The 23,418-nt window shown below is 36.7% G+C and overlaps 1 protein-coding gene across 1 annotated transcript in view; it reads left to right on the top strand.

Moving 5' to 3' along the window:
- Positions 1–23,195, top strand: part of LOC122816258 (vomeronasal type-2 receptor 26-like) — a 53,276-nt gene extending 30,081 nt beyond the window's left edge. The window contains exon 4 of the mRNA XM_044088996.1: positions 23,026–23,195. Coding sequence (XP_043944931.1) covers positions 23,026–23,195 — 170 coding nt within the window. The remainder of the gene's footprint in view (positions 1–23,025) is intronic.
- Positions 23,196–23,418: the final 223 nt, after the last annotated feature.

Below are 23,418 nucleotides of genomic sequence, written 5' to 3'. Positions count from 1 at the left end.
ATGTAGCATTGACAATCCTGTCTAAAGGGACCTTTCAGCAAGCAAATGGAGACTCTGTAAGTATATCCCAGATGTCTGCCTCATGGATACTACATCATTTTCTCAAGGTCGTACTAGTGCACACAGAGCGGCATATGTGGAAATAGCACTCTGTAGGTATTTTCTGGAAGAACACATTTCACTGAGTTACTGGGTAACATCAACTGCACATAAATTGCCATCAAAGCTCCACCTGGGACACAGAGATAATGGCATATCAACCATAAGAGATTCACCAGCATTAATTGCCATGTAGTTTGCAATGTACAGAGTATAATATACAATGTGAAAGTATACCACACAGGCAATGCAATGCTTCTCACATCTGGCATACATATGACCTATATACGTAGTTTTTATAGGATGAATTCCCCAGGGGCATCTTATTGGTAGGTAATACTGGATTTGTCCTGGAGCCATAACTCATACCCCTGAGCATGGAAGCAAGCAGACCATGATATTTCATAGACCAAATAATAGAATGCATAGAACACCATGCTATCACACACACAAAAACATCAATGAATGCATGTTCAAATTGATGAAGGCCTGCCACTGTTGCTTAGATGCCTGCAGTGATGCTCCACAGTATATTCCAAAAACAAGCAGCAATATATTTGTTGTCTGTACAATGTTACACAACACATTGACATGCAAACTGATACAACAGGGTGCTGCCATCAGGAGAGAAGATATGCCATTGTCAGCAGTGGAGAATGTGCTTGCAAGAACTTTGTGGAGGACATGGCTACAGGTGAATGACTATACAAGGTGGAGAAGGGAGCTGTGTGCTGTAGCATTAGCTAAGAGGCAGCACCTGGTTCACAACTGTGGGCCAAATTAGATATAACAAACATTAATGATGAGATATGCAGTACAACAACTAGGCTATGATAAACTGTGCATGAACTCTCCATGGTGTGCATCTGACACAGACTACCCTGGTAACTGAGCACCAGAGCACTGAAAGCTGGCGTCCCAGGTTGCGTCCTACATGAACTCCAAGAGGAACTAATCCCTCAAATAAAACAACTATACAATCTCAGCCTCACTACAGGATATGTGCCCACAGAATGGTGTACAGCAACAGTGGTCCCACTCCACAAAGGTGGAGCCTCTATGGACCCTGGAAACTATCGCCCCATAAGCCTGACTAGCTTAGTCTGCAAGGCTATGGAGAGGATCATCATGGAGCTCATAAACAAAGACATTGGGGACCTACAGACACTAGATCCTACCCAGTTTGGCTTTGTCAAGGGCAGATCCTGCCTTTTGAACCTGGTTGATTTCTTTGAAACAGTCACCAAAGCCATGGATGAAGGGAAGGTAGTCCATACAGCCTATCTGGACCTTGCAAAGGCATTTGACACAATACCCCACTCGGGCATCATAGATAAGCTATCCAGCTTAAATATAAACCCCTATGTCACAAGATGGGTCGCAAACTGGCTCAAAGACAGAACCCACAGAGTGAGAGTTGCTGGAGCCATGTCAGACTCGAAACCGGTCACAAGTGGCATCCCACAGGGTTCTGTCCTGGGACCACTCTTGTTTGGTATATACTTTTCTGAGGTACAGGCAAATGTGGGAGGACTATGGCTCACCAAGTTCGCAGACGACTGCAAACTGGGTGCCATAATCAACTCTCCAGCTGACACAAACATCCTTCAAAAAGGTCTCACAGAGACAGATAACTGGTGCCAACGCCATGGTTTAAAACTAAATGCCAAAAAATGTATAGTCATACCCTTTGGCAAAAGCAATGTGCCCACAAATTACCACATAGGTGGTAACCCATTAAGTACAGAGACAGTTATTAGGGACCTGGGGACCCAAGTTGATAGCAATTTCTCCTTTGAAAACCACATTGCCAAAGTGGTTAGAAAGACCTTCTACATAGCCCACATCATCACGAAGGGTTTCACATCTAGATCAAGAGAGGTAATCGTGCCCCTTTATTCATCCCTCATCAGGCCCATCATAGAATACAATGCCCCTTTTGGGATGTACCTTACCCGACACCTGCAGCAATTAGAAAGACCCCAAAAGTATCTCACCAAGAGGATCAAGGGTCTCAAACAAATGCCATATGCTGCTCGGTTAAAAATCTCCAGCTCTACTCAGTTGCATACCGCCTACTTCGAGGCGATCTATGCCTGACATACAAAGCTATGTCAAATCCAGAATTAATGGACATGCTCCACCTCAGTAAATCTAAATCCCTTAGAGCCACACGCTCGAGGGACTTGAACCTCAGCACAGAAATAAATAGAACTTGCTGGAGGGACAGGTTCATAACCCAGAGGCTCCCTTCGCTCTGGAATAGAATTCCAGTTCATGTGAGGCAGAGCACCTCACTGAATCTCTTCAAGAAGAATCTCGATAGGTGGATGGGGGATCGTAGGTTTGTCCCAGGGATTACTCCCATGTCACTATTAGACAGAGGCACAGTAAACTAAACCTTAAAAAGGGCACAGTATACTCAAATCAAGGGGTGGCGTAAGCCATACAGAATCGGGCTAGGCTTATAATTGCCCCAGGGCAGATAGCCTAGTATGAACCTATGAACCTATGAAAGCAAGTCACAGTTTTCATCCAATACACAGCTGGGGAGTGCCACAATGACAGAGGTTGGCTAAGAGAACTGTATGTGTGTGTGTGTGTGTGTGTGTGTGTGTGTGTGTGTGTGTGTGTGTGTGTGTGTGTGTGTGTGTGTGTGTGTGTGTGTGTGTGTGTGTGTGTGTGTGTGTGTGTGTGTGTGTGTGTGTGTGTGTGTGTGTGTGTGTGTGTGTGTGTGTGTGTGTGTGTGTGTGTGTGTGTGTGTGTGTGTGTGTGTGTGTGTGTGTGTGTGTGTGTGTGTGTGTGTGTGTGTGTGTGTGTGTGCTTTTAGCAAGACTTGGTAAGTGTGTTGAGCTGGCAAGACTATTCAGGAGGAGGTGCTGTCTCCCACATGGTGCATGTAGGCAAAGGAGAGTGGTGCTGGTGTTTATCTAAAGGCATTTGTGGCACAGCTCCTGCAGAATGTGCTCCATGTTGTACATGTGTGTCTGTAACAGATCCAGGGCACCCTCAGAAGGTATCTCCACTAAACGTGCATATCCCTGTCAATAGGGCATCCCCTGGGGATTGCCACTGACTTGATCTACAGCTGGCCTAGTGCCCTGTGACTAAATGGTGGGATATGTCATGGGTATGTTCAGCAGATATACTCCATCTGCATTTGATCCCCACATTGGTAGTGGGCATGGAAGATGTGGCACTATGAGACCTAAATTGTCTCTTCACTATCTCATGGCAAGCTTCCCCAATAGATGTAAAAGAGGATCAGCCATGAAAATGGAGATGTCTACAATGTGTAGATGCACATGGTCAACTTGAGTTTACAGACTCCCCACTGTGTCTATCCAAAATGATTCATAAATGGCTAAAGCCCTCTCTGAGGTCACCAAGCAGACAATGTACCACAATAATCAGTTCTGCTATGCCTGTAGTGGCATCAACCTTTGCCTATATGCCTACATTGCACATCTGTTGTGTGGTGGTCATATAGACAGTTAGCCCAACTTTCAGGGTGTGAACCAAGGCAGTAGTGGTCACTGGTACGTCATCCCCTATTTTTCTCCCCATACTTATGGGAGTTGCTCACAACTACTGATGCCCAACTTGCAAAGGATGAAGGTGTAGCCTGGGTTTCTGTGTCAGTTAACTCTTGATATTGAGGGGAGGTTACACAGATAATGGAGCATTGCCTATAGAAGGGGAGGGTGATATGCTACCATGTTACCCATACCTAATGGTGCCACTGTGGCTACATATTGTATCAGGCTTTGGCAGCCATCATTGTCAAGAAAATGTATATTCCTGGCATCAGGCATGTCAACATCCATAGTAGAGGACCCAGATGCTGAAGCACATGTGAAAACAAGTAAAGACATCCAGGTGCATCAGTGCCAGTTTGTGACAGTCCCAGATCCCAGTAGAGCTACACCTGTAGAGAAGAATGGCATGCAAAAAATATAGACCTTGTACCTTAAGTAGAATGATGTTGTATCCTGGAGACCTAAAGTGCCTGTACAAATGAAGGGACCATACACTGCATGGGTCTGACTTTTGGCTCTGCCATGTTTTACTTCCTTATATACACACACACACACACACACACATATATATATATATATATATATATATATAGGTTCATAAGTTCATAGATTGGTACTAGGCTATCGGCCCTAGGACCTATACAAGCCTAGCCATAACAATTCCCTGGATATTTATTCCCACAATATTTACTTCCCTGGACCCCTGTCTAGCAGGGCGACTGATGTGATCCCCGAGGTGAATTTCCTATCTCCCATCCAATTGTCAAGATTCCTTTTGAAGAGGGCCAAGGAGGTGCTCGGCTTGACATGTATGGGCAGTCTATTCTAGGGTATGGGGAGTCTCTGGGTCAAGAACCTATCCATCCAGCATGTTTTGCTCATTGTGATGACAAGGTTTAGATCCTGGAATGTGTGGCTCTGAGGGATTGGGATTTCTTTAAGCGGTGTATGTCCAACAGCTGAGGGTTTGACAAGGCCTTGTATGTTAAGCAGAGATCACCTCTGAGTAGATGATATGTTACAGAATATAGCTGGAGTTTTTTTAGATGGTCAGCATAGGGCATCTGCTTTAGGCCTGTGATTCTTTTAGTGAGGTATTTCTTTGTCCTTTCCGGCTATTGCAGATGTCTTGTGAGGTACATACCAAATGGGGCAGTGTACTCTATAATGGGTCTAATGAGGGATGAGTACAGTGGGACAATGACCTCCTTTTTTCTGGATGAAAAGCCCTTAGTGATGAGGTGTGCCACATAGAAGGATTTCCTGACTGTTGTGGTGATGTGGTTATTGAAGCTGAGACCACTGCCCACCTGTGTCCCTAAGTCTCTCATCACACTTTCAGTATTTAGTGTACTGCCACCTATGTGGTAATTCATGGGTACATGTTTTTTCCCAAAGGGGATAAATATACATATCTTGGCATTAAGCTTGAGCCCATGGCTCTAGCACCAAGCATCTGTTTCTGTAAGGCCCTTTTGTAGAATATCCATATCATTTGGGGATTCAATAATGGCTCTCAGTTTGCAGTCATCTGCAAACTTTGTTAGCCAGAGTCCCTTAGTGTTGGCCTGTGCTTCAGAGAAGTAGACGCTAAACAAGAGCGGTCCCAGGACTGAACCCTGAGGTACTCCACTTGTCACCTGTCTGGAGCTGGATTTGGAGTCGGCTACTTTTACAGTCTGGGTTCTATCAGTAAGCCAGTTGGCAACCCATTGAGTGATGTAGGGATTTATGCCCAGCTTAGTAAGTTTATCTATGATTCCGAAGTGGGGGATGATGTCAAAGGCTTGGCAAGGTCCAGATAGGCTGTGTGGACCTCCTTACCCTAGTCTACATCTCTGGAGACTGATTTGAAGAAGTTAATCAGGTTCAGGAGACAAGATTGGCCCTTCATGAACCCAAACTGGGTGGGGTCCAGTGTTTGAAGGATGCCAATGGCTTTGTTTATAAGTTCCATGACAATGCATTCCATGCCCTTGCAGATCAGGCTCGTCAGACTGATGGGATGGTTGTTCCTGGGATCCAAGGTGGATCCCCCTTTGTGGAGTGGGATAACCGTAGCTGTGCGCCACTTAGTGGGCACGATGCCTGAGGTGAGGCTATGATTAAACATGACAGGTGAGGTTCCAGTTCATTTTGTAGTTCATGTAGTACACAGCCTGGGATGTAATCTGGTCCCATGGATGCTGTATTCTTAGCTTTGGAGAGTGCGGTTTCTACCTGTGTGGCTGTGATTACTGGAATTTGGCAATCTTTTGGTACTGAGATGGGCCCTTTAGGGGTGAGAGGGGGGTGAAGTTGGCACTAAATCGATCTGCCAGGATATTGACAATATCCTTGGGATCAGTATATTTAATGCCATTCTTTTGTAGCTCAGAGAAGATCTGAGCATTGCATTTAGATTCTTGATATAACTATAGAATGCCTTGTGGTTGTCTTTGGAATCTTTAGCAATTTTATTTTTGTAACTTGCTTTGCAGGATTTTATGAGGGATCTCAGCTTTTTACTGAGGCTGGCAAGGGAGTTTTTTGCATCCTGGGACTTTCCTCTTTTCTGCAACAGTTTCTTCATTCTGTTGTATAGTTTGTTTATGGCAGAGGACCACCATATTGGCTTCCTTTTTTTGGAGGAGATTGTCTTGGTTCTATTTGGGATGGCACGATTCATGCACGAGTGGATGTGCTCTTACAGTGCCTTAGTGTAGGATTCAGCAGTCGAACTTTCAGCTCCTGTCTGCATGGGTGTCATGAAGTTTGTCACTTCTGACTTGAGTAGCATGAAGTTGGCTTTGGAGACGTTTTTTACAGAGGTTTCCTTCCTGGGGGGTCGGGGTGGGATGTGGATGTCAAGGGTGATTAGCTTATGGTCAGACCTGACCAATGAGGGGATGACCACTGGTGTGGAGCATCTATCTCCCATGTTGGTAATGACCAGGTCTAGGATACTAGAGCCTCAGGTGGGACAATGGATTAGTTGATCCAGGGCATTGGAATTTATGAATTCCAAGAACTGTTGGGAAAAGGTGTTGGTACCCGAGTAGTTTTCCCAGTTATTGGTAGGGTAGTTGAAATCACCCAGTATTAGGGTGTTTGGCAGTATCTTAATATTTTCCAGTATGTTTAGAAAGGTGTAGTGAGAATCTTGGGGCATGGTGGGGGATCTGTAGCAAGCTACAATTTGGATTGTAGTCTTACCTAGTGTTAATTGCACCTGGAGAATTTCAGATGCACTGTGTTCGGCAACTAGTCTGGAGGTGTGAATATTCTTGGTGAATATGGACACTCCTCCACCTTTAGTGTTTTGGTCTTGGTTTGGTGGCTGAAAAGTGTGGTAAGAGTTATAGCCTGGTATTGCAGGGGTGCTCTCTGGAGCCTTGAACCAGGTCTCAGTTACTGCACAGATATCGATGTTCTCCATTTTTAGGAGTGCTTCGAGAGAGTGCATTTTGAGATTTAGACTTCTAGCATTGAGTAGCATTACCTTCAGATTTTGCATGCTTGTATCTGTTATGGTGGTGGTTTTGTCCTTTGAACCTTGCCTAAAAAAGGCACTATAGGTGTGGCAAGAGCTTTAGCCAGTAACCTGAATCCCAGGGGTAACAGGTGCAGACCATCTCTGGCAAAGCATCGTGGTTTGTCGATCATGTCGCCCCAGGCAGACAGATACTGAATCCCCTTTGAATGACACCAGAAGCTTAGCCAGTTGTTGAAGTCAATCATTTTGTCCTTACGCTGTGGTATCATTCTGGGCGAAGTCAGGATGCTACTCAGGGCTAGGTCATACCTGCCTGGGCCACATGACCTGAGAGCTCTTCCATATCTCTTTTCTTGTAGTCCAGGGAGGTACATCTCAAGTCATTCACTCCAACATGGACAATGACAGAGTTGTATTTGTACTTGCTGTGGAGTGACTTGAGTGCATGTGTTATGTGGCAGATCCTGGCACCTGACAGGTAGCTGACTGTAATTTTCTCCTTGTTCATCTGGTGAGTGGGACATCAGTGTGCCTGACTATTGAGTCACCTATGACTAAAGTGTTGGGTACATTTTCTTGCCTTAGGGGCTGTTGTTGGGTGGCACACTGGTGTTGTGAGCTATGTGTCACTTTGGTTGTGACTGGTGTTTGTTTGCATTTCAGCTTTGGAGGTCCTTCTTGCTTGGGCAGGTTAATGTTAAGGGTCTTCGCATATGTGGGTTTAGTGTTGCTATGTGTGGGTGCTGATGGTATGGGTTTTGAAGGGCTATGTATTGCTTGAGGTGTAGTGTAGGTGTTAACCTTCTCCTCTTGACTGTCTAGCACAACCTTGGATGGGATCACTATTAAATCCCGAATACTTACAATATCGAAGACTGGAATCCTAAGACCAGATACCCGAAAGACGAGAAGACCGGAAGACCAGAAGTGCAAATTTCAAAATCGCGAAGTACGGAGATGTCAGGAGGTTAGGTAAGTATCTATGTTTGGTTGTGTTGGTTAGGGGCTTTAGTGTGTGTGTAGGTGTGTGTTGTGACTGTGATGTGTGTGTGTGTGTGTGTGTGGGGGGGGTGTAGGTGTGCGGTGGTGTTTTTGTGTGTTTGTCTGTATAGTGCGACCTTGGAGTTAGAATATTTAAGTGGGGCGGTGTGGGTGGCACAGCCCCCCACATGGGTGGTGCAGGGGGGCTTGCCCCCCTGCTTTTATGTAGTGAAGGTTTGTGTGTTTGTGTTTTGGGTGAAGGTGTGTGTGTATGTGTATCTGTGTGGTGTATGTTTAGTGTAGTGTTTGGTATTTTAAATTTCGCTCTTCTGGTCTTCCATTCTTCTCTTCTTTTGGGTATTTGGTCTTGGGATTCTAGTCTTCGGTATTTTTGGTATTGTAAGTATTTGGGATTTAGTAGTGATCCTATATATATATATATATATATAGATATATATATATATATATGGGAATACCTACCTCTGCAAAAATGTCCCCTACATTGGATGGGAGGGTGCTACTGTGCACTCAAACATAGATTCTGGGAAATCACTGGTGTCTATTACAAATGACTTCATAGGTGGACCCCACAGAAGTTTCCTTGGAAAGCATGTGATAGGTCTTGCTGGTGGCCCTACATCATACTTATGCTTGCAATCTGTTATGGTATTTACCTGTATAACATGGTTTTGGCAATCACATATATGAAAGGTCTGGTTGTCCACCCCATGTCCATTCACACAGAGCCTCACAGAGAGCCTACAGCAAGACATCAATCTCTACCTGAGAAAAAGTATCCATTTTCATTCTCTCGTTTGGAGCTACCATGCTGTGCAAATATGAAGACAGACAAATGCTAAGCTGATGGCCTGTAATATCTGTCATACATTATGGTGCTGCACTACAAAGTCTACAGGTATCACAGATCATGCAACACCAAACTCAAATAGAGGAGCAAGTCATCTGTAAAAGTACCTGCAACAGGGCAGAATTCATTAGCCAATCTTTAGCGTATTTGTAACACATTACAATGTGTATGATGTACCTAAGAAAACCTACCATTACAATCTGAATTGATATTTGGATCATGACATGTGTTCTGTGTTCTGCATCCCATGGCCCAACAACATCACATGTATGACTTCTACCATACATTTGGCTGTGTTCCCATTTACCTTGTCTGCCTCTATTTGTTTTGAATTCCTGTATGTATTACCTATGTATCTGTATGCCTCTTCATGTTACCAACCCTCCCATTGGCACTTGCTATTGGTCAATGAACAGATAGGCTTGTTTCATGGTCACTGTCCACTGTTATGTGACCCATGGTCATTTTAGGTGTGCAGCACAAGACGAAGTTGAGGATCCCTGCAAGCCATTCATGAATATGTCACTAACACCCCCTTATGATGGCCCCCAGATTGGGTGGTACACATATATGTCAGTACACTCCTCACCCTTGGTCCAGGATACTATGCTACCTGTTAATAATGCAGCAGTCCATATAATTGCTCTAGAGTTTTACCACCTCCTGCACCTTAAACAAAGAGACACATTTAGAAAAGAATTTTCCCTGATAAGCAACCACAGAGAAATACAGTTGGAAATTTAATTTCTAGCCCCCCCAACAGCATCAAGGAGAAGCATACCCAAAAGCAATCCCACCATCCTACAACAAACTGAAGAAATTCTGAAGAGCATGGATACTTTCATAATCACAGCAGAGACACATGCTAAAAGGTATTTCACTGCCATCATAACCACAACCTGAGATACACATAAAAAAAGCAGGAGCTACTACATAGCTTTATATGTTCATAGGTACACAGATAAACACAAGGTAATCACTCTGCAGACCATTATAAACCTAGTCAATAACTTGTCTTCAAAATTGTCTGTAGCCTCAAGCAGGGCAACACAAGACAGACCAGAGAAGAATTTAAGGCTGCCCATCCAGTTATTTAATTTTACCTTAAGGGTGGCAAATGTGCTACTCTGATTGACATGTAGTGGAAGTTTGTTCTAAAGGTGGGTATACATTGGAATTTGAATCTATCACACTAACATGCTTATCCATGATGAAGGTTTAGTTCCATTAACTTGATATTTGACAAACTATTTATTCTGTGAAAGAAGTTCAAAAGGAGTCTGTTTTTTCATGGCTCAAAAGGCAAGCCACAGATCCCCATGGCAGAGTCTATAAAAAGACTAAGTATGTGGAGAAGGTTGCCAGTCTGTCTTGATAACTAAGATTTTTGAGGGCACTTGAACCTTTGGGGTCGCTTAAGTGGAGTGATATGTTTAGACAAAAACATGCCAAAAGGACATTTGAAAATGAATCAGAACATACTCTATGAAGGAAACTAAACAAGTGGTTAAATAGTAAATATGCAAAGCATTACAGGGTGAATATAGTTTATTAGTTTGGAATCAATTGACAAAGACTGAAGCGGAGTCTCTCAGCTTTTATAGAAATTCAGAGAATACAGTCCTGCCTCTAATACAAAAATAGAATTTAACTCTTTTCCTTTTAAAGTTTGCTGTTTCATAGAGTTAGCTTTGGAAATGCTGCCCGAAACATTTTATTTTTAAACAATCTTGTGCTGTTCACCTTTAATGTGACATCAATTACTTATATCATTTATGTTAATATGTGAGAAAATAATTTTGGCAGCTGTCTGGCTGTGCTAAACAGTAACTAGGAATGAATGCAAATTTATTTTCAGCATACAGAAGTAGCAATGGTAGTAACAACATCTGATGTAGAGCTTAATATAATCAGATCAGTAAGTCTACAGAAAACTATCAAGTATCTTGGGCAACACGCAGAAAGGAGGGATAACATCTGTTTCTGTTCATCACATTTAGACAGCATATAAAAATAAAAGCAATGCACGTTTCTGTCCTTTATACTTATTATTTCAATTATTATTATCACAATCTATATTTTACATATTTCCACATTTAAGAATGCTTCTAATAGAAAATTACAGATTAACACATATTTTATGATATTTTCTTAACACAATATTCACTGTGCTACTGCTGAATATAATGTGTCAGTGTATGATCTTTTGTTCCATTCTGTTGGCCCTTAGCTAACAGAATTTCATGGTAATTTTATATTAGTAACAAACTTGACTGTGTACTTTCTGAGATCTACGTCTAATAATTGGTTTACATCTGCCATTTTTGAGGAATTAATTACAATCAGTTAAATGTTCATTTATATTGATAGGTATGCTTTTGATAGAAAGAGGAATTTATGTAAGCACTAATTTATAATTTGTTTTGGCCTGAGGCCCTTTTAGTCAGGCAATTCACTTTTTTGCAGCTTTTTATTACTTTATTAATTCTTGATATATTTCCAGTCACCACAAACATTTATATGAGATTTCTATACTGTAACAGTTCCCTGGAAGAAACATGAGGACCCGTGTTTGTTGTTCTTGTTAAGTGGTTCTCTTTATTAGCATTCAGACTTCATTGGTTTAGTATACTTCATAACTTGCACTGTACCTGGGGCCTGTTGCACTTGGACTGCTGTCAAGACTGGCACTGCTTAATGCCTTACAAACTCCATTCCACATTTTTTTTCCTTTTTTTTATTGATAATTTGTCAAATATTACATGAAATCAAAAATGAAAATGATATATATACAATTGTAAAACCTATAAACTTTAAAAACATTATATAACTATATACATTGGTGTCTGTTAAGAAGAAAGCCATAAATAAGTTTAAGGTGTAATCTGAAGAATGATATATAAGTTCATATATCTTTATCCATTTTCTCAATTATTTCTAGTATTTTCATCCAAGAGTTGTATAAAGTTGTAAGTCTGGTAGTTCTGTTCTTCAGAGTAGATATTTCCATTTGTCCAACTGTTCTAACTAAATTTTTAAATTCATTAAATGGAGGAGGAGTCTCACTTTTCCAGTGAATGGTGATGATTTTGTGAGCTGCTGCCATTAAAGTCCATAAGATTTGAAAATCTTTTTTTGGCACACAATCCGGAACAGGAGAGTTGAATAAAATCATAGATTTTGATAATTGATAATTATCATTAAAAACAGTCTGAAAAAAATAATTAATATTATTCCAATACAAAGTAAGACACTTACATTCATAAAAAATGTGTTGCCAGTCTGCTCTTATTTTAGTTTGACATTTTCAACATAGATCTTCACTTGCATACATCTTAGATAATTTATGTGGTGTATAAAAACTTCTATTCAAATATCTCCAAGTGAATAACTGCAAGTTTATTGATAATGATGACTTCTTGGAAGATTTTAAGATAATCTTTTTTTCCTTTTCGTTAGGAGGGTGATTATTTATCTGTGTATAATAATTCCAGTAGGTGCCTATTTGGTATATTTTTGTTGTTTTAATTATTTTGTAAATGTTAGATAGATATCCAGCACCTTGATAAGGTTGATTATTAATTATAATAATGTAATCAATAAATTTTGGGACAGTATGTCTAACTGTATCTTGCATTTGTCCAATTCTATCTATAAGATATTGTCTTAGATTTTGCAAAAGTAACCATGAGTCATTATTTATATTATATTTTCTGGTTATCTGATGTTTAGTTAATATTTTCTCTTGTTCTACCAGCTGATGCCAGTAGCTTATTGAACCTACCTTGAGCATATTCATTTTCTGAATTTGGTATGTATCAAGGATAGTGGGTGTGAAGGCTATAGGAAAGATCAGAAAGAACCATGAATTAATATTTGGGACTTTGTTTATGAACAATTTAAATGTTGTTAGTGTGATGTTCATATGTTTGGGTGGCAGTTTATTATTTTTGTTTTATCTTCTAGATAATCTTTTAACATCCAAACTAAAGGAAATGGTATTATAGTTAAATGATCTGATATGTTGTTATGACTAAGTTCAGTATAGACCTGCTCATGTAATTGTTTCCATATAGATTTGTAGTGAGCATTTAACCATAAGGTTATATTTTTAACAACAGAGGACATAATATATATCTCAATATCAGGTAAATTAATTCCTCCATCTTCCCAGTTTGGTAAATGTTTATTTAAAGCAATTCGGGGTTTGTTTGGGAACCATAAAAAATGTAATATTAGTTTATTATATCTCTGAGTGATATATTTGGGAGGTGACAGTGAAAAACTTTGTATTAGATATAATACTTTAGGAAAAATAATTGATTTAATGAGATATAATCTGTCTCCCATTGTACACATATATTTGTTCCAGGTAGATATTGCTTGCTCTATTTTATCTAGTATTTTATTATAATTATATATAAGTGAGTCAGTTAAGTCTTCAAGTAGATCTATGCCTAAATATACTATTTTATTATCCTCTGCTATGTATTTGGAATATTTTTGTTTATATGTTTCTTTTTAGTATTACATGACATAATTTTTGTTTTGTTTTCATTGAACTGTAAACCTGAAATAGTTTGAAAATTATTTATTTCTTTAAACAAAGCTTGTAAAGATGCATTAGTGTATGATAGGGCAAGAAGTGTATTGTCTGCAAATAACTGTAATTTAAGAGATAAAGTTTTGCTGATGCAGATGCTTTTAATATTACTATTTGATCATATCTGATTTGCAAATGGTTTTATAAGTAATGCAAATAATAGTGGTGATAGGGGACAGCCTTGTTTAGTTCCTTTTTTGATTAGTATGGGGCCAGATCTATATGAACCTAATTTAACATATGCTATGGAGTCTTTATATAGTGACTGAATAAGGGTGATAAAAGATGTAGGAAAATTATATTTTTTAGGACTAGTATAAGGAAATTCCAGTTAACAGAATTGAATGCTTTATTAATATCTAAGGATATTATATTTAAATCCAAGTTTGCATGTTTACTATAATCTGTCAATGACAGAATTCTTTTAAGATTATCATATGTATTTCTTCCTTTGATAAATCCTGTCTGGTCATCATGTATTAGCATGGGAAGAAAGTGTTTAATTCTGTCAGCATATATTGTCATGAATATTTTATAATCAATGTTTAATAAGGATATTGGTCTATATGACGAACATTGTTTCTCATCTTTGTCTGATTTAATTATTGGTGATATCAATGAATACTTCCATGAAGGTGGTATAATTATATTTTGATTAAATATGGAGTATACTTTTAAGAGTAAAGATATAGCTTGATTAGGTATTACTTTATACATTTCTGATATTATATTATCAGGGCCAGGTGCTTTATTTAATTTAAGCTTTTTAATCTGTGATTTTAGTTCTGTCATAGTAATTGGTTTGCTTATAGTGTCAATTTGTTCCTGTGTTAATCTAGTAAGAATTTTGTTTTTAAGATAATTTTTTATATCTTTGTCAGGTTTTTCATGGATGCTTGAAAGGTTATCATAGTTGTATTGTAATCTAAAGGCTTCTAATATACTATTTAAGGCTGTGACTTTTTTCTTTGTATTAGGGATATATAATTCTTTTATTTGCTTAGATTTTATTATTATTTTTTGTTCTATTAGCTAGTTGTCTCTGATGTGCTGGATTTGTTGAATAAGAATTTAATGTTATCTTTTCTAGGTTAATCATTGTCTTGTGATGTAAAATTTCAGCATATTTGTTGATAATTTGTAGTAATTCTTGAATTAAATCTTTATTTCCTTCTTGAATTCCTAGTTTTAATTTATCGGCTTTCTTTTGTAATTCTAGCATGTCTTTATTCCATATTTTATTTTATTAATATACCAGGATAGTACTTTTCCATATATATATATATATATATATATATATATATATATATATATATATATATATACCTTTAAGGAGTCCCAGATATATATTTCTGAAATGTTCTCTGTGGTATTTAGTTCAAGGAAAGGTTTTATTTCACCTTCAAAAAATTCTTTAAAGTCTGTTAATTTTGTAACATATGAAGGTATTCTTGTTTTGGGATTATTATTTATATGCATAAGCTCCATTTCAAAAACCAGAGCATTATGATCTGATAATGGACAGTTTATTATTTTGACATTACTTTTTTGTTACTAAATCATTGGATATGTATATCCTGTCAATTCTGGAACTAGTCTTATATCTATGTGAGTAAAAAGTATAAATTAATGAGTCTGGGTCAGCAAATTCATTTATATCTTTTATGGAGATTGCATCTGTAAACTTCGAAAGTGTCTTTGATATAGGTAACTTTCTTCTTTTACTTTTTGAATCTGTATCTTTGTCATCTATTATACAGTTGTAGTCTCCTGCCATTATTAGACTACCTTTAGTTAAATGTAATATTTCTTCAATATGACGTTTTACTGTTCCTATGTCAAGTCCTGTTATCCAATATAGGTTAACTAAAGTGTATATTTTCCTATTTAATTCTATATTTACTAAGCAAAACATACCAGATGTGTCTTGATAAGTGTTAATTGTTCTAGGAGAAATAATTGTATTATGCATTAATATGGCTACTCCTCTTTTCTTCTGTTTGTATTGAGAACTTACTAATACTGTGTAGTTATTAATATTCAGATTGTTTATATCTTTATCTAATAGATGCGTCTCCTGAAGAAATACTATTTGTGGATTGTGTAGATTTATGTATTTATATAGACTCCTCCTTTTGATATTATTATTTAATCCATTAACATTTATAGATAGATATTTCATGTGTCGGTTTATGTTTTATTTGTTTGACAGTTAATATACATAGATTTAACTCTTGGTTTGCATTATATGTATAATTTACACTATTGTTTACATGGAAGTTCTGCTTATCTTCTGTAGACACCAAAACAGTATAAAAAAAATGAAACTTCTAATTTAACTAATTCTAATTGATTACACCTTTTCCTATCTCTGTGAGGTAATATAGCTCTTTGCATGAGTAATACAAGTACCCACACAAACCTTCTAAATCTGTGACTAGTGTTTAAACTAATCTCTCTTAACCTCATAACTTAGTATGTCACTATTTACATATATTAACGAGTTAATATGATCAGCTAATGGACAATTATATGCAAATTTGTGTGAAAATAATATTTATACATCAATAACCTGCTTATACTTGTTAAATCTTACTTGCAGAGTTTCTTATAATCATGGTTACAAAAACAATTTTTTTTCCAATTACATTTAACAAAATTTGTTTCATCTTAGTACAACAATTCACATATCAATCCAACATGGCACATTTGCTTTAATTCACACTGCAAAGACTCCAATACCTTGTTAATTAGATATTTTGGTTAAATTCTCATATTACTTATGTCCTTTTTAGATTGTAGTTTCATTATACTCGCAATTTGTTTAGGGTAATTTTCCACCTCTAGAGTGTCTATCATGTAATATCTGTGCTATAAGAATATTATTTATTCTATAGTTATGTGAATATTTCCCATTTTCTTCCTCACTCTTTATGAAATAATTAGATTTATTTATTCTTTAACTTTTGAAAAAGTAGTTTTCCAAGTCATATTCCAGAACTCTTTGCAAAAATTGTGTCGGCTTATATGACAATATATGTACATATATATAAATATATATACATAAACTTATATATAATGGTCTTTACGTATCTTAAGATTCAAAATACTGAAGTAAAACATAGTGGAGAGATAGGTTCCCAACCCACAGACTGGCCAAACCCAAATGACTGGATGGGAAGAGGGAAAATCACCCAGGGGATCATAATGGTCACTCCGGCAAGGGTGTGTCCAGGTAAGCAACAAATATGGAAAAACAGCCAGAGAGCCATAGATTTTAGATATACAAGCCCCAGGTCAATATTATTTCTAGTAGCAATCTACCACACCCACACTTTATCTTATTTTCTTATTCTACATAAGCCAAGACGGTGTTCGTTCTCAGCAGCTAGAAGAGTGTCTGCATGGCATGACATGATGGGCGTACCTGCACGTTTGAAGGTTGTGCATCAGGCCTGGCAAGCTGGTAAGTAAAATCAACTGGCAATCATTAGTGGACCGGAGTTCTGCTGTGGCGACCCTTAACCGTGAAAAGCCGAAAGACACAAATTGTATATATGTAATATTCTAGTATTAGAAATTCTTAATATTAATGTATATAACTATGTATAGAGTATTGCCTTTCTGTATATCTAACAATATTTAACTTTTTTCTAACAATAACTATGCGTAGGTTGCTATTCTGTTAGTATATAGAGAACCTATTAGAAAATTTGTTTAGTGTCTGTTTACTAAATCTAATCATGTTTTATTTTATTTAGTTTAAGTGTGTTAAATGTTTAGTAATAATCAGTAACACAAAAAGGTCAACATGTAGCTTCGTAATTCAGGTGTACTAGCACTTTAAGTAGTGCTCTTTTTGGGATTTACTTCCTTGTCCAGGAATGCTGCAATTACGTTTTATTCAATGGATGTTATACGCAAGCATGAAGTGCTCACAATGAGACATAAGACATTAGGGTGTTGCTTGCGTGTATATTTAAGGCTACTGTCTCGTGGACGGGGCGGGAAAAGTAGTGATGATTTTTCTTGATTTTCAAGGCATCGCTCGTGATAATATTTAGTTTTTGCATATATTTATCTATGTTATATGCAAGACATTCCTATGTTATATGTGAGACATACTACATGACACCTGCTAGTAAAACAAACAGCACCAAATGCTTTACTTCATATAAAAGATTCAATATGACATTCTAGTAGTGTAGAGCAATTTACTGCAATACATGTAAGTGTTTAAACTCTTAACTAACTATAACCATCCAGCACAACTCAATCATCTTCTATATACACATTATTTTTCTTCTTCTAGTCGAAGAGTTTTAAGATGTGCTTGTTTTGAGATTTACTTCCTTGCCTAATGATATTGCAATTACATATTTTTTAAAAGGCATGATACGCAATCACAAAGTGGTTACAATGAAAATTACAACCTTTATATATTACTTGTATGCGTATTTGAGATTGCTGTCTCGTGAACGGAGCAGGAAAAGTAGTGAAGATTTTTCTTATCTTTCAAAGTATCGCTCGTGAAAATATTTTTCTACTGCATAGCTACAACACAGTTCAAGGATCTTCAATAAACACAACATTATTCCCCCTTCCAGTAAGGAAGCTTTGTATATATACGTTAAAAACACAATAAGAGTCCATGAAGTGTACCGGGATGCTACAGCATCATAATCCATACAACCAGACATGTGCGCACACCCAAGCTGTCTTTCTATCTCAGTAAAGCAAATCATTACAGCAGCATTAATGGATTAAGTACTTTAACTATGCAACTCATTTAACATAAATATATCATTTTTCAAAGAATGCATTTGTCCCGCTCCCCTCCCTGCCCCGATCGGAAAACTTAGATTAGACATATTATATGAATGGTGCATTCAAAGATTTTACAACAAATTGCTAGTATAGTTAAATATATGGTGATATGGTTATATCTGCTTGAACCAGATATCCATTTGCATATATCTTGAACATATTGCTATATACATTTTGTTTGTTGATGACTAAATCAGAGACATAGAGAAAGAAAAACATTGTTATCAAGTTTCAAATATGGATAGACCTAAATGATAATGTTAATTTACCCAGTTTATATTTATTCTAAATTTTAAGTAAGATAAAATAAATAGAAACTGTACCTGATATATTATTGTGATTAATGACTGGAAGATTTCTTGTTAGTTTTTGTGACATTGTTTAAAGTTTTGTGGTACCTGTAACATATAAGTTATTTGTCCTTTAGTTTTTTTTCTTCTGTTCAACAGTCTTCTAGTTGTTTACTTCTGCATTTCTTTTTGGTGTACTATTTGTCCAATCCATAGATTCTTCCTGTGTTAAAATGTTGTTTGTAGTGAGATATTTTATTGCTGATTCCACTGTTTCAAATATTTTTATTCCCACTGGAAGGAATATACAAAGTCTTGCTGGAAACAAAAGATGGGTCTTCAGTTGTTTCTTTTTCAAGATTTTTATTATTGGCATGAATTCTTTTCTTTTGAAAGCCACTTTTATAGAGTAATCATTGTCAAATCTAATTAACACATCATTATATTTAATGGGTGGGTTAGTCCAAGCATTTTTGAGGATGAGTTCCTTGTCTTGCGTGGAGAAAAGTTTAACAATTATTGATCTTGGTTTGTTTTTGATTAAAGATGCATTTCCTGAAGTTGACAATGACCTGTGTGCACATTCTATTTCAAAAGAAAGGGCTTCGGGTAATTTTAATACATTTGGGATCCAGGTAGTAAGAAAGTTTATTATATTATCCCCTTCCACTATTTCTGGCAGACCATATATTTGGATATTATTTCTTCTCATTCTGTTTTCCATGTCATCTATTTTCTCCAGAATTTTTGTTGCAGTAAAAATTTAGTTTGGTGTTCTTCTTGCAGGAGTCTGGAATTGATGTTATTTAAGGACTGTTCTATGACAGAAATTTGACCCTTCTGTTGTGTGAACATTTCCTGAAGCTGTTCAAGTTGTTGAGTACATTTTTCTTTAAGAGTCCAATTTATTATCCATCTTATCTATTTTAGTTGTCAACTCTTGAATATTTAAAATAAGTGAATGTAAATCCTTTTTGAATGTTGGGTCCTGAGGTGGATTTCTGAGATGACTCATTCTGAGTAGCTCATGCTGCTGTTGATTTTCTAGTAATTAATTTGACAGGAATTTTCCAATGAAAGTTGATAAAAATTGTTCTGATGATGTTTCTAGGTATTAGAAAGTGGTTAGTAGCGAAGATATCATCTTATTGTTGTTTTTTTCTCAAAATTCCTGTCTGAAATATTATTGAGGAAAGAGAGCTGTGAGAAAGTGCTGTTACCAGGTCACCATCTTGGCCATGCCCCCCTCCATTCCACATTTGATAGCAACAGTTACTAGGCTCACACGACCTAGCATTCCAACTATAACCCATATAATCTGCATTATTTTTTCCTCTCCTGCTACTGATAGAACCTCTTAGCCAACAAAACCATGTTTTTTTTCTATTTGTGCTTTTTTGATCTCCTCAATTAGCCTGAAGTGGCTCCTAATTTCAGATTAATTATCAGGAATATAATAATATGAGTATAGCATTCCTGTCTTACCAATTCACAAGTATCACATTTATTAGCAAATATATATCAAAGGTAACATTACTTAATTCCTCTAACAGCAGTGCTAACTTTTGAACTTTCCCAAATTACTTTCACTGCTCTATAAAAGGGAAATATTGATGCTCCAATTGTAACATCATCTCTTACAATCTATTTTTGCTACATCAGTGTGCTTTTCAGTTTTAACATTCCTAATGTTATGACTAGGCAAAGTAGAAGTATGTCTAATTAGTGGAACTACATGTCCTAAATAACAGTCCACTCCAACCCTCAGGAGTCATTTATATGCTCTTTCCCCACATATGCAATATATACCTGCCTGAACTGGAATCATCTATTTTAACCAATGTTCAGTTCTAACTTTTTTAATTGTAATACAGGTATTGTTACAAAAATGTTCATTACACTATCCAAATATATTAACAGTCCCATATTTTTGATGAACTGGTGATTATTTCTTTCTTTTTCTTATAGGCAAACATCAACATTTTTGTACACAGGTCTTAAAAAAGGATGTTAAGTCCCCATTTCTTGAATAGAGTTAGAATCCATTTAGTTAAGCATCTCTGGAAGCAAAAGCGTCATTGTTAACATCATGAGGTATCTCCACTTAGGTGCAAAACTGACAAAAGTCAAAAGTCCCCTGAATAAAGCTGCATCCATTATTATGGATGTGATGATCATCAGGACCCCCTTCTGTTAGGATTTTCTTTCAGGAATATGTGATGAGTCACATTCTATGTAGTTGAAATTCATACATCTGTTTTGTTACCTTTCCTGCAATGGGTTTCATGATCACTGTGTATCTCCAGAGGTACAGACATCTCCCTGTTATGCTTTCTTACATTGTGCATTGCACAACTGTGTCACCTGTGCACTAACAATTTGTAGCTTTTTTCTTCTTGGATGTCCTAGAAAATTAAGATAATAGTTAAATAGTATTTCTCCTTTTTCAGGCTCAATTATTTTACTCTATGCAGATGACCCTTTTTAAATTCTCCTAATAATAGCCAAAGTTCTAGGAATACAACCCATGCCATTTTTTCCCTTGCTTGGCCCCAAACTGTTTTTACTCTCAGAATTTTTACCAAGCTTCCTAACTGTTGGCTATCTTTGTGTATTTTTGAATGCAGGGTCATGTGGGCATATTGTTTTTATAAATTCTGAACCCATAATGGTCTCATTTCATCTATCCTTAAAACTGTTTTCCACGCATATTAGAGTTATGATGATCTCACCACAAACTGAATTCAGGGTACTTAACCCACCTTGTCTTCTTGTTTATATTTATACTCTACTTACTGGTCTTTGTAAAACTAAGCTGTACAGTATCAAGGCAAAGTATTTATAGGTAAGTCTATTTGTATTTAACACATACTCAAAAAGATCTGCACCATTTCTTTTATTTGTTTTTCTTTCCATGCTCAGCACAGTGGGACATTCTGTATTTGAAAATGTTTGTTCAGCACTGAAAGACACTTTTCTCCAAGCTGCTGTATTGTTAGATTGGTCTGACTATGCATTTTGCATTCAATCTTTGTTATGTGTTTTGACTTTATTTATGGTCACTGTAAAAGGGTTATCATCTTTTATGTACAGTGTCAGTGGTGCAACAGGTAGCACACCTGCCTTTGGTGTAGAAGGCTGTTGGGTTCTATTTTTCTTCTCCACTAATGAATCCTGGCTAGCTAACTCCCATCTAGTACTTAATCCTAAGAAAACTAAGCTAATGCTCTTCACTCCCCAAAACTACACTGAGCTAGCCTCCTTCTTCCATATCTCTTCATCCAGCAATACCAAAATAGAAACTGTTTCCAAAACTAAACTTCTCGGTGTACTAACTGATGAAAAACTAAAATTTCACAAGCACATAACCCAAGTTGTCAAAACAAACACAAAAGGCTATCAGCTAAGATGCCAAGCAGTTAGCAGCTTAAAATGTTTACTCTGCCTCTTTTCAGTAATTTTGACAGAAAATTTCAGATTTATAATAAAAAAACAAGTTTATAATTATTTCTAGTGACTGAGTAATAGTTTTCTGTGGAAACGGAGAATAAAAACTAAGTTTTCAAGTTTCTTCTTAATTTTAATCCTGTCAGAAGTTATTTTTCAATCTGATACAGTTATGAGTAACTTCAAAGCTTCACATCAGGAAAGTACAATGAAAAAAAGAGCTACAATCTATCATCACAAACATCCAAGATCTCTCAGTCAAAATGACAAGTTGGAAAGTAATTATATAACATAAAACAGGACAGTAAGAAACAATTGGACTTGCTTAATGGAGTAATTAAGAAACATCTAGATCAAATTTCTTCTATTGAAGAAGCTGTAAATGACGTGGAAGGCAGACTGACTTAGAATGAAAATCAAACTGAATTTCTACTAAAACAAAATACTTTACTCTTGGATAAAATAGATGACTAGGAAAGCAGACCCAGGATGAATAATATAATAATATATGGAGTGCCAGGAAAAGAGGAAAGAAATAACATGATACAGTTTTTTAAATAATTGGTTATCAAAGACTTTAAACTTGCCAGAGTCTCTTTCATTTGGGATAGAAAGAGTTCATAAATCTCTATCCAGTACTTCATCAGTAAACAGCTCATCTATGCCCAGATCCATAATCCATTCCTTTCTACCAAGGACAAGGATTTGGTACTAAAAAACCCTGGTCAAATCCTTCTATAAAAAAATGGCAAGAATATTCATTTTGACAATGATTACACTTCTTCAGTGATTTCTAGGAGAAAGGAATGAGTTCCTTTAATAAAAATCTCTTAAAAATCAAATATCAAAGCACAAATCTTATTTCCTGCTAAAAATCAAAATCTTTCTCTCCAAAGGTGACAAAGTATTTAACTCTCTTGATGAAGCCCTGGATTTTGTACAAAAGAAGAAGCTATTAACTGGAACAGACTATATGGATTGGTCTGCAACAATCTTAAAAATACAAGCAGAAAAGAACTGTTGGTCTACTAAAGAAAATACAAGTAAAAAGTTTAAAGGGAAGTAAAGTAATATAACTAATGCCTTTATATTACATAAAATGTTTTAAATGTTGTGTTAGCATTTGAAAGTATTTTTTCAGCTTTCTTTGAAAGAAAACATAAAATAAATAATCTTCCTTATTTCTCTTTTCTTTTACAAATAAACTGAGGGATAGTTTATATATATGACAGCTGAGTTGTAATTGTAGTTATTAGATGTGGGCAGTTGAACCCATGTTTTAAATATGT

Source organism: Protopterus annectens, chromosome 12.part0, assembly GCF_019279795.1.
Source record: "Protopterus annectens isolate FY-2018-M chromosome 12.part0, PAN1.0, whole genome shotgun sequence".
NCBI lineage: Eukaryota > Metazoa > Chordata > Ceratodontiformes > Protopteridae > Protopterus > Protopterus annectens.
The sequence above is the reverse complement of the archived record's forward strand: the minus strand, read 5'-3'. Positions and strand labels throughout refer to the sequence as shown.